Here is a 17,137-nt window from a genome sequence, read left to right as displayed (position 1 = left end):
AAAAAAAAAATCGTATTAAAGACACATGACTGAGGTAGGGACATTAGATTGTGAGCTCCTTTGATGGACAGCTAGTGACATGACTATGGACCTGTACAGCACTGTGTAATATGTTGGCTCAATATAAATACTGTGTAATAATAGGCTGGCCATAGATACCAGAAAGTCCCCAGACCGCTCACACTGCAGCTAGGTGAGCCACCCAAAGGTGAGGTGACCCCACTTGAACACCACAATGAATAGAAGTGAGCTGTAGTCACGGAGTACGGCACCCATTGGATCTATCATTCTGCCAGCTTCCACACACTGTGCTGTCCAATCAGGGATCAAGATGGAGGCTCCTAGAAACTTGTCACATCCTATGTGTGTAAATTAAAATTACTAGCCAAGTATATCGATAGAGAAGCAGCATTGTCATTCCATGAACAGGAAGTGTTGTGAGTCCTCAAAACATCATCACTCCATCCCTATAGTTATAACTCTAGGCGGTGTTCTGTAGTCCATAAGAAGAGCAGAAAATTAGATGTGATAAAAAAGCAGTAAAGGAACAGAAAGTCAAAATTCAGAACTTTTCTCTGTAGCAGTATGTTGGCTGGTGAATTGTTACCAGTAATAGGATTGCTGGTGGACGTGGCGTTTGGCTGGTTCTGAGTTGCACATCTTAGAAATACACCATCCTAATCCAAGAATACAAGAATGAAGATGCTATATCCTCACTTATGCTGCCAGAGAAGAAAAATTGTACCCCAAAGTCCATGCAAGAACTTACACGTCCAGGATTGTCAGTCTCATATGTCCACCTCTGCACTCACATAGTTTCTTCAGCCTGTAGGGGGCAGCAGGCACAAGTGACATTAATCCCATTGAAAGTGTTGCTTTCTAGCAGACCTGGACGGGGGTCTCAGTGTCTCCTGTTTGGAGTGCTGTCTGTCGGTGGAAGAGGGAAGTATTTTGTTTGTTCTTTACAGGGACATCTTGTATTCTGAGATTCCCTTTTGTGACAGGGTCCCTTTAATTCCACTAATCTGTCTTTAATTAAAAGATAGGCTGCTGCTTCCTTCGATGATGGACTAACCGTGATTTGTTTCCTGTATTTTACAGTCCATGGAGGATTGTGGATGACTGTGGTGGAGCCTTCACCATGGGTATTATTGGAGGAGGTATTTTCCAGGCTATCAAGGGATTCAGAAATTCCCCTCAAGTAAGTGAAGTCTTCTTCTATTGTTCTTTACATATTCGTATGATTGGTATGCTAGTAGCTTGTTGCCCCCTTTATGTTTTACTTTGCCTTTTGACTGTTTTCTTTTTTATGCCTTAGGGTATGAAACACCGTATGAAGGGCAGCCTGATTTCTATAAGAACCCGCGCACCACAACTCGGAGGTGAGAGTTTTTTAGAGTTTGCTAAAGACAGCATCAAAGTTATAAATGTTCCATATATTTGTGGATATATTTTAAAATGTGCCTGCCAGTCACTGAACTCACTGAAGGGAGCAGGGGAGGCTGCGTTGAGGCATTGTGTATTGAGAGATGTCAGGCACACAAATAGTGGGTACGTGTATGCAGCCTGTAAAAAAAAAATCCAAACTTCTGATCTACAAACTTGTTACTGGTCAGTGACTAAGAAGTATTAAAACAATCATATTAGCAGGACACTCAAACACAAAGCATTTTCCTGTTGTATTTTATTTTTTTGTTGAGAATTATTTAACTTGTAGAGGACTGATTACTCTTTGGAGTTGCTGGAGGAGTGATGGAACTGGGAAGAGGTAAAGGACAAGAACAAGGGCTATAGTAGTGATAGCAGATTATCTAATGCAAACAAATTATAGAATTATTATTGCAATTAAATATTTTGGACAATTCAGTATTAGTAAAAATAAATAAAGTGCTGACTATTGAAAGTCTGAGAGCTGTCTATCCATGGTTCAGTCAATATAGCATTGTATACAATTAGAGGTTCACATTAGCAGCCTGCACGTTTCCCCTAGTACAGGTTTCCTGTAAAGTTGGCACACTTTTGCTGTTGTTTTAAGCTACAGCTCTTCTAAGATCACAGTGCATATTCCATTTCTCCAGTACCTCGGCAATGCTATGACCTTGTTCTGTTACGACAGCCATATTGCGTCATTCAAAGGTAGCAGTGATTATTCTGGTCCCCTTCCAAACACTGATAGCTAAGAGACCTTGGAGTTCAGTTATAGTAATCCACAATATGTAAAACACAGACAGGCTGAAAAACCTAGCTACAGAAGTAAATTGTTATGCTTTATTACAGTGGTCCCTGTAACCTTTTGCACGTTATGGACCACTAATTGCACAGACTGCTGACCGTGAATGCGCCAGGAGCCGTGTGTCACTCAGAAGGAAAGAAACTCCTACCCCCCCCCCCCCCGAGTGGTGTAATGATGCCAGATGCCTCCCACTCTCCCATCCCAGGCTCAGACCACCTCCCTGAGCCTACATTGTCTCTAGGAGACATGGTCCGCAGCTCTGGCTGGTGCACCCCCCAAGAGGGGTCCTTCACCTGACCCCGATGGTGGGTGCACAGGCCAGATTTGCGGCCCACTTGTCAGACGGCCAAACCTGGGGTTGGGGACCCCTGCTTTAATATATCTAGACTGAAACCAAATACCAGACTTCTGTCCTTGGGTGGCTACACTCACTACTCCTATGCACCTATAAAGAAGCCATGTTTGTCACCAAGGCTCCACTTCAAACATCCCTTTGGCCCCTACAGAATATAGATTACATTGTTTTTACCCCTGACAAGAACGCTGTATGTTTGGCAAGATCAACAGGGATTTTCTGTGCCTGCCGCAATGTTTTTAGAATTGTTAAGCTGCAATACAATACAGTATTCTTTTATGTTTGTGTACATTTACATTTTATAGCAAAATCCTAATTTACCATTACGTCCTTCAGCTTTAAAGATGGTGCCAATTTCCCTGAAGACTTGTCCTGTCCAGAGATGATTCCTTTCTTTAATCTTGTGCTTGCCTCATAGGAGGAAGCCGGATCATTTTAAAAGTCTGGACACTAATTTGTTTTAGGACAATTTGTGAAGGTTGGAATAGTTTTCTGCTGGAGCTTATATTGGGTCGGCCTCCTGGCTCCCTCATACAGCTCTGCTATTTGCACTGGCTGTATACAGTAATATCTGAATTTGCAAAGGTACACACTAAGTGAATTTATATCATTTGTAGCTAATAAATACATATAAATGAATCTTTTTGTACCCAGAGTTCTACTTTAATATAGTCTTTTATTAATATTATAATATAGCTTTATAGGTTTCATTTTAGGGATGTCAATACCAGAACAGTATTCTACGTTATTAACACTGTAATATAAAATAAATTGTGTTCTAGGTTTTCTGATCACTGAAAGTAAGCTCTATTTTTTTTACATTTCGTTATTTCTCCTGTTTATCATCAGGTAGCTTTGCAGTGTGGGGAGGCCTCTTTTCAATGATAGACTGCAGTCTAGTAAAGGTTAGAGGAAAGGAGGATCCTTGGAACTCTATCACCAGTGGAGCTATGACTGGGGCAATTCTGGCTGCAAGAAGTAAGTATCAGGCTGACAAAATACCTGTGCAGAATTTTTGGTTACATTGTGTGTGGTACTTTCCCACATTGTGCAGTATTTCTTTTACCCTTTATTGCAATGTTTTTTATTATTATTTATTTAAAGTTATTTATTATTTTTTCCCTAGACGGTCCTGTAGCCATGGTGGGATCGGCAGCAATGGGTGGCATTCTTCTTGCTCTCATAGAAGGAGCAGGAATCTTGTTGACGCGATTTGCCTCATCACAGTTTGTAAATGGTAAATGTCACACTTTCATATTCAAAGATTTAAGATAAATTAGATTTCATTGTTAGTTTATATTACTTATCTTTTGTGTTATTGTACAAAGTAATAGAAAAAAAAATGGTTAGGCCAGATACATTGTATCTCATTATTTTTTAATTTAATGCATGCTGCATTTGCTCTTCAACACTCTTATACAGTCCTTCTATACAGGCTTATACTCTTCTGAAAACAGTGACCTATATCTAGCAAAAAATTGGTAAAGCTCAAGCAAATGAACCCCTTTACTCTTTAGCACAAAGTGAATGCTAACAGTGTGATATCTTTTATTTCTAGGTCCACCAATTCCAGATGATGCCTCTCAGCTGACCCAAGCTTCTCCATTTGGTAGTTACCAGCAGTACCAGTGAATAGTGCAGTGTTTATCAGAATGGCTTAAAACACCTCATTGTGAACTATTACCACCTTGGCTCTGTCACACCTGGAACTACAGTCTTCATTCAGCTTTTGAGTTTGGCCATGGATTTAACATACATGGACTATGAAGGAACATTGAGCACAAATGTTTAGTTTATATTATTTCAAGGTATGGGGCAGCCAACTAAAGCTGCAGACACCAAATTAGAAATTCTTAGTAAGACTCATAATTATGAATATGTACCCCGAAGGCTCTTTGAGAGGTGGTCTAATGTCTGACAGAACTTGGCATTCCTTTTTCTTTCAAACAGAATTATCTTCAGCAGCATTAAGGTGCAGATACAACATTTTATATTCTCCAAAGTTATTCTGGGAATTTGAATAATGCCCAGAGTTGGGCATGTCCCTGTTATTTCTGTACACCTTAGCTAGGTATCGTTTTATATTTTGTATCCAATGGATATTGTGATGTACACAATACGGTGCATGTTTTCAGCTCTACGAGGTTATTCAATGTTGTAGCACTAAATAACTATGTTGTTGACATGATGCCTCTGTATGGTTATTCCTGCTTGCTCTAGTGTTAAATTGATCACATTACTTGGCCTAAAGTTCTATTCACATTTCTGTGGTTTTCCCAATACTGCTGCATGATAAACTTGTTACTAGTCATGATTATAATAAGGGCATTCTAAGCACCGCACCAAAAATAGAGATGTGAATGCAGCCCAACAGAATGCACTATATATCAAAGCCCTCAGGCTTTATATTACCTCAGCTGTGCAATATTTCCTACCATACCCTCTCAGATTTGGTCACTGGTTCTACTTTTTACTTTAATGGAGATGTAAATTATTGGCAACAGCATGTCCTATATATTTAAATAAAAAAAAAAAGTAGTTGAAAGTTTACTGTTCAAGCATTACTAAATTTATTATCTGCATTTTCAAATTAAATTGTCAGAAAACCAATACTCAGCATTTAGTAAACTGGTGTAATATGTTTAGCACTGCTTCTGTTCATTTGAAAAGCAAGAACTAGTTGCCTAAAACAAAGATTGCAAGGTTCTGGAAGAAATAATTAGGTGCAGTGTTAAAGCAAACCGATGACCACTACTTTACTTTATATAGCAGGGTAGATAACCCTGTTATATATATATATTTTTTTTTTTTTGCATGACTTTTTTTTTACTGCTTTGGCAGTAAAGACTGAATGGGAGTTCAGAGCCTCCTGGGATATGTACATCATGTGAGCGAGACGTTTTACAAATACAGAAGTAAATGTCACCCAATCACCCGTCTGCGCAGTGCGAGATTGGGTGACGTAGGCAGAAAACACAAGAAAAGGGAAAAGGATGGCAGCACTGCTGAGACAAACCAAGAAACCAGGACGACAAGGGTCCATATGGAAGACAGCTCCAGAGGGATCTGTGGAAGGTTTTTTTTAGTTCTACTTTAGGAAGAAAACCACCTTAAAAACAACAAAAAAATGTCCGCTGTATACAGCCTGTTCAGAGGCAAATCATTTTAACTTTACATATACCTTAAACTTTTAGATAAAAGCGAAGCCAAAACCTATTTCGATACAAGAGAGAAGGATTAAAACTTGTTTTAATTTTTGTTCCGCATTGGGAGATTTCATTTCACTTCCTGTTCTAAAAATACAGCAGAATATGAGAGAAAATCAATAACCCTTTACCGGTCAGGGATGCAAGGCTTACCTCAAAACAGAACTGCTTTCAGCTGGCCACCTCAGAGAGCTTTACAATGGCCACATTTAAACTTAAAAACGAACATGTTTCTTTGATGGCTGGCTTTGCAGTGCTGAATTCCAGGTTCAGATCTCTGACAGGACATCTGTAAGTTTGCTTATACGTTCCAACTACATCAAATACAGACACTGACAACCTCCTATTATCATTACTCCTGGCTACCTTGGTTTCCTTCCACCCTGTAAAGCCACTCCTTGCCTGTAGCACTTAAAATCCCTCCTTCCTCCCCAAGGCAGAATTAAAAATGGTAGTTGCACATTTTTATGGCACACAATTGTGCATAATAGTGTATTTTATATTGAATATAGTTTTATAAACATTTGTACAATTTTGCAAAAAAAATTTTTAGCAAATAAATCAAAAATTGCAAAAAATGACCTAGAGTTGAAAAATGGGAGGCTGGGTTCAGCAGCCAATGGTTTCAAGTCAGGGAAAATATTCAGCAGTTCTCATCCAAACAGGTTGAAAAATCTCCCGTTACATCATCACGGTCCATTTCTGTGACAATACTCATCAGGACAAACAGAAAGGAGGAATATTAGACCAAGTGAGGACCCAGATATTAATAACTAAAAAATTTTTTAGAAAAAAACATGTTTGGCTTATAGTTTTAGAACAGAAGAAACAAGATTAGCAAGCAACACCGAAAACAGACAAAGTTCCTCCCAATTTCTATATTTTAGGGCCCTCCACACATTCCTTGCAGTGCACTACCAGCGGTAATTTGGGTCCTAACTTGTGTTAAAATTTGTGAGCTGCCAACACGCAATGTGAGATAAACTAGTCCTAAACCACTTTCTATTTTGAAAATGCAACACATCACAATAAACAAAATAGGCATTGTGGTGTGCTGCATTGCATTATGTCGCTATATGGAACTATATTATATCTGGGATATACTGTGGGTGTAAGTACTACACTGAATGCAGTGCAATGCTACACATTACTAGAACACATAGATGTGAAGTCAACCGTGAACTTGGCAAAACCTCTTTCATACCTTTTCCTTTACAATTTACAGAACTTTGCACTGGCCAGAAACAGAATTAGAAAATTTACAGTAATGATAAAACTTGTTTAAACAATTTTAACAAACTAAAAAAACTGGGTCTGCACAATTTGTAAATTAAGAAATAAAATTAAATATTTTATTTTACATGATAAGCGGCACAAATAATATGATGTTATGGTATTACAAAATGAATTTAAGGCCATGTTTGAGTTCAGTAGGTGGGAAGAGAAGTTGGTTTAAAAAAAAAATGTGTGTATATTTTATACACACACACACATTTTGTTTACATTAGTTAAGCTTCTTGAGATTCAGAATGATCTGTACCTGCATTTATTTGCATTCTGCAATGGTATGTAGCAAAAATTAAAAAGGAAAATGAGAAGCCCATCTGGACAGTTAGCAAAGCAAAAACATCTAAAGAGGAAGAGCTGCTTTGTATTTTCCTCATTCCCTCAATGGCTTATTTAGGACTTATGTCACACTGCTTGACCAATCAATGTCATACTGGGAGTCCATAGCACAGTGTGATTTATGACTTGTGTCTTAAATGGGTATTTCCTTTAATCTCTACAGCTAAACAGAGAGGTCTAGAAAAGCAAGAAATGTTTTGGTTATGTGTCTATATTAAAGTAAACCTGTTGCTTTGCCGTGTTAGTTCATTGATTTATTCATTCATTTAGTGAATCATTTTATGCTTTAATTTCTTTTTCGCAACTTATTATTATGTCTTCAAGGAAAGCAACCTCAGCAATAACCTTACTACCTAATGTATCCTCCTGTAAACCTCGTATATGATCAGTTGCTCTCTGAAATATATTTTCCCTGTCTGTGTGGGTTTCATTCTCCTCTCCTCCTGATTTTATATACTGTAATAAATAATTCCTGATCAAGCTTCCTTTCTGGAGTACGGTCTTCCTGATGCAAGGCAGATCTCCTTGGTTTGCCATGCCAAGCATGTGCATCAAAGCCTGACATATTTGTGCACGAAGGCTAGCACAGTATTTAAACTCCAGAAAATCTTCTGTCTCTTCACTCTTCTCCAGGGCTGTCACTAGAGAATTCCAGATTTCACTGTATTGTTCAATGGTCCCATATTGTTCTCTTCTAGAAGGTGTTGAAAGAGCTGTTGCTGATTTAATCCGCACTTTAAAATTCTTGCATGATTTCACAGCAGTAGTCAGTGCATGATAGGCATCTGCAGTCCACACAGCTTTACCTACAACAGAGATTTATATTGGGTTATCTTGCCTTATTTACACCACGTCTTATGTTACACTTTGCACTAAAACCAAATCCCTTACAGAAAACTATCATTCATCTAAAATGATAACAAGACCGTTATCTGCCATTTTTTGGCAAGAAAGTAACCAAGTAATTTATTAAAAACAAAGTATTTTGTATCCGAAAATAAAAAGTTTTTTTTTTCACTTGGCTCATCACCTTCTTTCTTAAGCTTATATCAAATTTTCACAGCACAACACGTAAAACGGAAAGACTTATAAAAATAAAATCCACCCAGGAGTTTCAATTCTTGCTGAAGAAGAGTAATAAAAATAGTGCTTAAGCAATGATGATGTGCACAGTACAGTAACACAAAGCAACTAATAACTGGGTGGTAGCTGTATCAAAAAAGCAGGTGTGATTGGGTGCCACTGGTAATATCCATCTGCATATATTCCTGCTTCTATTTGTACTGTATAAAAAATATGCTTTAAAGGCCTAAGTAAGGCCTAAAGTAATTTCCCCAGTATGGGAACAATGTTTTACAGCTAAGCCATGTGGGAAGAATCTGGTTAAGCTCCTACATCGCACTCTCTTTCTAGCTTTGCAATACATTGTAGGATACTGGCACTGGTAAAGACATGGTAATGTAATGCTGTAACCATTAGGATCAATAGAATGGCACAAGATCAAAAATGCCTCCAAATCAGCTGTTGTACTGTACTATTTACTACTGAAGACATGGAGCAGGACAGAACATAGAAGATAGGCATAGGCAGGATTACAAGCCACAATAAGAGATACCTAAAGCGTGCCTACACTCAGAATTTTCACTTTGCATAAAAGGGTAGACAACCTTGTTATGTAAGGTAAAAATTCTGTTTGTTTGAATGGGAGCGCAAAGCTAGGTCACCAGATATCGCCTGAAGTAGTAAGAAGAACCAGGAAGAAGAGAAGCTGGCAGCGCTGGGTCACTTGCCCAAAGACGTATGCCGGGACGACGCAGGACCTGATGGAAGAGACCTCCGGACCAATCGGCTGCCCTGCGGGATTGAAGGTAAGTGTATTTTTTGGGGTTTTGGGTGAGATTTGAGTTTACTTCCTCTTTAGGGAGCATTTACACATGGGGATTAATGATCAATTCCTTTTTATGCAGATTTTAGATTGCGGCTGGGGATCCACTAGATTGGTCCAGACAGTATATATGACCTCTACTTCTGTGCAAGCCAGAACAAAGATCGGATTCTAACATTTATCAGTCCAAATCCAAAAACTTTCCCTGGCAGTAGAACCAGTAATCATCAGGGTTCGGGTTTCTGTGCTAGATTCGCCAGTTTTTGTAACTTACACAAGTTGTAGGAACTTACAGAATCGCATTTGAACAATTTCAGTGCAGTATTGATTCCCTTACCGAGTGGAAGAGCTGTGTTTTTGAAGACATTTCCCAATGCATAGCAAGCATTCCATTTCACTTTCATTGTGCTCTCCCCAAGAACTGTAGAGATAAGAGCACGGATAGCACCCTCAATACTTTCAGTAAATCTGGGCTTTAAAATGTGATATGGCTGCAAAAAATGCAGCAGATTTCCCAAAGCGCGTACGGCATTACTTTTCACCTGAAGGAAAATGATTAAATATTATTAGAAAACAGGGAAAATACTAGTAGCTTTTAGCAGCCATCACTTTATTTATTACATGCTTTTTTACCATTCTGTCTCATCAGATAAAAAGTGTATAGTGCCATGATTTTTGTCTAACACCACAAGGTTGGCTAATACTGACAAACTGCCACCCAGCCTATTCTAGTCAAATAATAAATAAATCTTTTTAATATTTGCATCCTACCATGTGACAATGCGGGGATGTTTGGCAATTGGTCACAATCCTGTTGGAGTGCAAGAAAGGCATCAGCATGGAGTATATTACAACTAGAGTTAAATTGGAGTTAACACAGGTCTCACTCCTGGCAGCAAATGGGAGTGAGGAAAAAGCAAATATAAACTGCTCAAAGGACAGACTTTACAGTGAATCTGTTGCTTTCCCCTGCATGGGAAAGGCACAAGCTTACTGTCAATGTAACTGTTGCTGGTCCCAAAATATGTTTGCCTACAAAGGAAAGCTTTCACCCATCAAGTGAAAGTAAAAGGCTTCTGATATATGACAAATGATTGCAATCCAATTTGTATGGACAATACACACATTGTTGGTTTATATAGTAGTTCCTATTGCAGAATTTTCCTGTATTAACCTTATCTTTGTCTTTTGAAGCTTCCGTTGCGGACTTCAACATTTCCAGAAGTAACATGTCAGACAATTCCTCTTGAAAACTTTGTCCAATCATTTCCCTAAAATAGAGACAAATTAAGTTTTTGTCAAAAAAGAATTTTATGTTATATTCCAGGAAATCTCTTTCTAAGAATACTTACATGTTAACAATTAATGTGTCAGTAAGGTTACCCAAAGACCAGGCTGCCTTTGCCCGAACATTTGGAGATTTGTCATTTAACGACATCAGAATAGCGTTTGCAGAGTCAGCTACAAACATGACATCCTAAAAAAAGGTTGAGAAAAAAAAAAAAAAAAAAAAAAGAAGATCATACAAAATAATGACAAGGATTGGTATACAGACATATATAAATACAAACCCACATCTACATTTCCTAACAGTTCTTTTCAATGGAGAGCAGGGGAATGTTAGAAAGGAGACTGGCAAAGAGGTTGCCTGAGGTATATGCCAGCCACTATGTGCTATGTATGGCGGCTTTTATTTACTTCAGAGCCCCTGCAGCACTCTGTCCATTACATACCCCAGAACCCCTGCTCTCTGTATGCTACATACCTAAAACTATCTAGCAAAACATATGTAAAGTTACCTACCTGTCGAAGGCATGGAAATAGGATATATACACCAAGAGCTCGTGCAGCTGCTGCCTTCACAAGTGGATTTTCACTGTGGTTCAAGCCGAGCAACAGTGTTATACAAAGTATCTGACAGTCATCCTGAAAACAAAAGATCATAACATATTATAACATTTTCTGTCAAACAAAGCCGACTCTCATTGTTTTTTAATTATAACTTTTGAAAAAAAAAGTGTTAGATGATTAGTTTAGGAGGAAGGCACACATGCATGCAGTTTAACCAAAACATAAAAATCAGAAATCAGGAGAATGAACCTAGTAACACTTTTATTACCCCAATAACAAACAATACCTATTTTATAGTCTGAGAGGCGAAGAACCAGGAAAATTCTTTTGTCTCGTACTAGACAACTATGTTTTAGCACACCTTATGTCTCTCCTTTTTGCACTTCATGTTGCAATCATTCCTACACATCTTTGGTGAACAACACACAGACCCTGATTCATCAAGCAGAATCGGATTATCGGTCGCGCATTCGTATTCGCGATCCGGAATCGTACGCGATCGCGCTATTCAGCAACTGAAAAAGATCCTCCTTAATCGCGCAGCTGAAATCTAATCGCCTTAATTGGCAGATGCGCGCTCCCTATTGTGAAGGCTGGAATCCGGCTGTTAGTGAGGCGAGTGTACGCGCATACTCGAGTCCGAACCGCGGTAATCCGCGATCGATGGCCGCGCGTACTTTCGCGCTTCCAGCGAGCGCGGATTTTATTGATGAATCAGGGGCACAGTCTCAAGGAATCCCCTGTGGAAGCTCTTGTGAGCGAAACATGTCAGAATATGAGAATCATTGTTATACATTCTTACAACCCATTGTTTCCTAACATGGGGAAAACAAGTAGCAAGAGTCTATAGGTTTCCTAACATGGGGAAAACAAGTAGCAACAGTCTATAGGTGAACTTTGTATAGTCTAGGCTGTAGCTTAGTTGATCTGTGTTAGGCCTAGGACAACTTTTTGTTTATTAAATTCATATCTGTTTGTTTAACATTTTTTTGCCGTAAAGCCCATCTTTCTTCCTTTCTCCACTTGTCATACTATATGAGGTAAGTACGGAATTAGGAGAGTCTTTATATCAATCCCATGCCATCCAAGTCAACTTAAACTGTTCAAACCTGTCATCATCTTCTGCGACTAATTGTTCCATGAGGCGGATTTTTTGATGCTATTATAATACAACATGATATCTGGAACCCCCACACCTCCCATATTCTTAGGTTTCGCCAGAGTATGATTTGCTATTCAAGGGTGTTTAGCTTTCCATAAAAAAAGACCTGAAAAAATTACGTCGCTTCCGGTGATATGTGGTGGGTAGAAAAATGGGTACGGTTTGAAACATGTATAGCAGACGAGGCAAGACATCCATTTTTAGCGGGTTGATCCTTGCAAACCAAGAAAAAGATAAGGAGTTACATTTCTGTAGATTTAAGTGCAATTTACAGCACAATGGACTGTAGTTGTATGAAAATAGTTTAGAGGGGTCTGAGGTAACAGAGACTCCTAAATATTTCATTGCTTTTTTACAAATTCTAAAGGAAGTGTTAGCACTAATGGAAATTACCTTTAAAATTACTGAAGGTACTGAATTTCTCAAATTCATTCAGAACAGAAGGAATGGTGACATATGAAGAGGAGATATACACAGAATATCATCTGCATAACGGAGCCTAGGCCCACTTGACGTAGTGCTGCGTACATTAAGGACTAAATGACCCTATCGAATGCACATAGGAACCCTTACTGACTTGGCATATTGGGTCAGAAGGATGGTTTTGAGGGTTCTTGTTTATTAAGAATGGCATTTGCTTAGTGAGTCTGTTGGCTATCATTTTAGAGAACAATTTAGCACCTACATTAATAAGAGAAATAGGCCTGTAGTTCGACCATACTGTATGGTCCTTGCAAATTCTACATTTTTTATTCCAAAGTTTATGTTGCTTATAAACAATTTAAAAAGTAGCAGATGTATGTGCCTTGGGGTTCACCCAAAACAAACATTCTCAGAACATTTAGACTATGAATCATTAAAACCTAATAATCATAACATTTGGACCATTCAGATTATTATTCATTATGTAATTTTTATGACAATGTTATTGTCTCTTTTCTATAGTCCCAACCATCCCTTCTCCTCCTCCCCAAAGACAACAATACTTCCCTTGCCAGTCTTTTAACATTTCTTCTTCAGTTGCATTATATGACTATGGGCTGGCAAAGACACCAATGATGTGAATAGTCCTTATTGATGACCCCATAACTGTCACAGGAGGAGCTTGTATACTTCCCTATACCCCATGCTTATAAAATTTAAAGGGAAACATTTAATTTATCTTTTTTTGGGGAACGAAATATAAGGAGGAAGTAATGCAGTACCATCTTGATTGCTTGATCAATTGCTTAAACCAGTACCAAAAGGTTGCATGAGCCTCCTGAAGTTAAAAGAAGGAAATATTTACCTTTTAACATTGACATATACTTACTGGTAAACTGGTAAATGCTTCTGGTAAAACGGATGACAAAGCATCACAAGCACTTGTTTGAAGGGTAGGATGTTGGTCATTCTGCAAGGCTGCTGGTAAAGGACCACTCAAAATCATGTTCCAAAATGCAACAGCCTGAAGAATAAGAAAATTTACATTGTAAGTGTGCTGAAAGTTTTTGAAAACTCTTTGGTTTTTGTCTTTATTTTATTTATTTTTAGATTTTTTTTATGTTGCATGTTTTAGAACATACACATAAAAATGCTCAGTATAAAAAAGTGTTACATGTATAAGTTGCCAAATTCAAAACTTCTACCTATTTAAAAATTATTTGGTTGACAAAAATAAAATATTACAACAAGATTATTGTGTAAAAATAATTTAACGCATTCTTATAAATTGTTTACCTTAGATAATAACAGGAAGAAATGTAACATAGGTCATCAGTCAAATTATCAATACTGACAGTTTGATGAACTGAAAGCAGGGTAAACTGAGTGATCTAGTCAGTGTGGTGGTCTCCCTTTCCTTTGCAGGGAGTTAGTACTGGATCTATGACCAAGCTTGATCACCTAACTAAAGTGGAGGAAATTTAAGTAATCACTGTGTCTGGTATGGGTGCCTGGATCATAAGACTAGCTAAACAGACCTATGAATCTTTTAGCAGGTAAACAGTTCAAATACAGGTAGTAATTTGTCTGATGTTTTCCTTTTAGAACAAAGTAATAATGCTGAAAACCATTAACATGATGAAGTGCTTACCTGACCAACAGTCACCTTTTTTTCAGCAGAGATTACCAAATCAGTTTTCTGCTGTTGGACTATCCCAGTTCCCAGCTCTTCCAAAAGCTTAAATAAATATATAAAAAAAAGTCAGTGTAGAAAACCTATTTATGTTTAGGTTCAAAGACCACACAAAAAAATGTATATCTATGATGTAAATATAAAAGAAATATTAAAAATATTAGAAGGTACTTTACCTTAGCACCATGCAGCTGAATTGATGCATCCATTTCTTGCATACATTTGCAAGCTACCTCTCCCAGCTCCATGAGATAACTCTGTGCCATATTGAAATATCCCTTTACCAAGCAGGCCAACACCTGCACAATATGCAAAGATTAAATCTCATGGGTAATCTATGAATGCATGCAAATACTAAACATAAAAAATGCAAAAAGATGAAAGAAAAACATTAAAATATATGAGGAGTGCTGGGAAGCTGTAGCATGCAGTAGGTAATGTCCGGGTTGCCACACAGAGCACATTCTGCAAGGTATTGGGATCTAATGCTCACTAGCAAGTGCACATTGTACCATTTCCTAATATAAAAGGTGACATAGCAACTCTGGTAACACAGTATATCTGATCTCATGGAATATTTGGCAACGTCATCTGAGGTACAACTGAAAGTGAGATTTGTAAAATGTGTCTCATGATATGCTCTATAGAATGATATTTGCGAAGTGTATTGCTTTTCCTATCTATTGACACCTAAATTCAGGTCTTCCAGCTGCTTTTTAACAGGAAGAATGTGTGTTCTCATAGTGGTCGGAGGAGATGTAAAATCCCAAAAACTTAGGCAAAGATGTCTAACTAACAAGAACTATCAAAAACAGCCTGGTGGTTTAACTCTTCTGCATCTACCAAAAATCCTTGTTAATTTTCTTATGAATCAGATGAAAGTTTATACCTGCAGAGCTTCCAATCGAACAGGAGAGGGTTCATACTGGAGAGTAGCAGCTGAGCTGACATCACTGTCAGAATATGAGTCTTCTCTTGGATTGATCACCAGGGAAATGCACAAACGTACTAGGCAACATGGCTCAGCCTGTGGGTGACGAGGATTTGTTACACTGCTTACTTCCAGTTCTGGAAATGTTTCCTTTCTCCACCAGTCAGGATCACTGAGCCGTGTAATGGTGATAGGAACACTGTTTGGTAGCAGGGAAACAACTGGTTGCTGCAGAAGTAACTGCACCTCAGGTAGTGGTACTTGGGCAGACACAACAGCACCCAACAATGTAAGGCCCGATACTCGAACATTCACATCTACAATAGTAAATATATTAGGTCAATACAAACAATCATTAAAAAAAAAAAAGTATCAACATTTGGCACTAAACATATTACTTTAACTAAACTCTAGTTCTATTGCCTTTGCCAACTGGCAAGCTAACAAACCACTTTTTTTTTTTTTTTTTTTAAATATATAGTAACAGAATCTGCACTATAAAATTTACAGAAAAGACTTCAATGAAATTAACAGTGCTGTTGTTAAACACATTGAGACAATTGTTTCCACATTATCAATGTTGAGTGAGCTAAAAAAAATCCTGCAAGCTCTTTACAAAAAAAAAATAAAAATAAAAAAATGAAATTTTGCTAACCTTTATTGCGGATGTAGGGTTTAATATAGTTCCAAACTCTAGTGAGTAGACCTGGTTTCAGTCGATGATAAGGGGCATTGGATACCAAAGTTGCAAGGCACTGCAATAATGAAAGATATCAAATGCTTTAAATATTAGAATTGTAAACTATATAGAAGTATATGTATACATAATATTCAGCGCAAAAAATACATACTGTCATATTTAAGGAAAACGGGTCATGACAAACATACCAGGATTACAATTAAAGACTAACATTTGGAAATGCTAGTTACTTGGCCTAGAATTTATTTTGCCAAGATTACTCTGTGACTGTGATACACCAGGCCTAATTTATTAAAGTTATCCAAGACTAGAGAAGATAGACTATTATTGGAGAACTTGGGTGATCAAGAAATGCTGGAATGGATCTGATCTAGGCTTGAAAACATTTGCTAACAAATAGCAAGCAACTTTTAAGAAATCCCTACCAGGTTTCCTTGATCACCCAGCTTCACCGATGAACGTGTATCTTCTCCAGCTTTGCAGTGCTTTATTAAATCAGGCCCAGTGCCTCAAAATCATTGGAACACCGACAACCACTATAATCTCTGTGATCAAAAAGGTACATCAATAACCTTTTTAGCAAAAATGTCTACACAAGCACATCCTAATTATTTTTCAATAAAGACCAGAATGAGGCATTGGACTTGAAAAGTAAACCATGGAAATTTCTATTCTTTTCCCAAAGAAGAATACACATTCTATGGTTGCTGGTCATTTGGGAGGCGCCTTGATAAGGAGTGACAATACAAGGTTGCTGGGATTTTAATGTTTTTAAGATCCTGTTAAGCATACTGGAACAGTGTCATATTCCTTGGCAACTTTCACCCACACGATCAAAGGTAAGGTCAATTCCTTGTATATGAACAACAGTTTTCACAAACACACCAGGGGTGACCGATATTTTGGTGATGCAGTTCTTGCTATCCTAAATAGGCTTTGACAATGGGTTAAAAAATGTACTATCCAATTGCAAATGATTTTAGTAACTCCACTCCAGGTTTTCTGGATTACCCAGGTTCTCCTATGATACCCTATCTTCTCCAGTTTTATATTGATATTAGTAGCTGTGGGT

The 17,137-nt window shown here is 37.9% G+C and overlaps 2 protein-coding genes across 2 annotated transcripts in view; one reads left to right on the top strand and one right to left on the bottom strand.

Moving 5' to 3' along the window:
• TIMM17A (translocase of inner mitochondrial membrane 17A) overlaps nt 1-5,138 on the top strand; it is a 5,623-nt gene extending 485 nt beyond the window's left edge. Inside the window, exons 2-6 of the mRNA XM_072422229.1 lie at nt 1,102-1,201; nt 1,319-1,382; nt 3,438-3,566; nt 3,715-3,825; nt 4,147-5,138. Coding sequence (XP_072278330.1) covers nt 1,102-1,201; nt 1,319-1,382; nt 3,438-3,566; nt 3,715-3,825; nt 4,147-4,220 — 478 coding nt within the window. The 3' untranslated portion in view covers nt 4,221-5,138. The remainder of the gene's footprint in view (nt 1-1,101; nt 1,202-1,318; nt 1,383-3,437; nt 3,567-3,714; nt 3,826-4,146) is intronic.
• Nucleotides 5,139-7,124: 1,986 nt separating this feature from the next.
• HEATR6 (HEAT repeat containing 6) overlaps nt 7,125-17,137 on the bottom strand; it is a gene marked incomplete in the record, with an annotated part of 30,373 nt that continues 20,360 nt past the window's right edge. Inside the window, 10 exon segments of the mRNA XM_072422218.1 lie at nt 7,125-8,226; nt 9,643-9,847; nt 10,480-10,576; nt 10,658-10,782; nt 11,109-11,231; nt 13,631-13,765; nt 14,393-14,479; nt 14,611-14,733; nt 15,324-15,682; nt 16,021-16,120. Of these exon segments, the coding sequence (XP_072278319.1) occupies nt 7,700-8,226; nt 9,643-9,847; nt 10,480-10,576; nt 10,658-10,782; nt 11,109-11,231; nt 13,631-13,765; nt 14,393-14,479; nt 14,611-14,733; nt 15,324-15,682; nt 16,021-16,120 (1,881 nt within the window).

This window comes from Pyxicephalus adspersus, chromosome 1 (genome assembly GCF_032062135.1).
Source record: "Pyxicephalus adspersus chromosome 1, UCB_Pads_2.0, whole genome shotgun sequence".
Lineage (NCBI taxonomy): Eukaryota > Metazoa > Chordata > Amphibia > Anura > Pyxicephalidae > Pyxicephalus > Pyxicephalus adspersus.
Note: the sequence above shows the minus strand (reverse complement) of the source record. Positions and strands in the feature narration are given on the sequence as shown.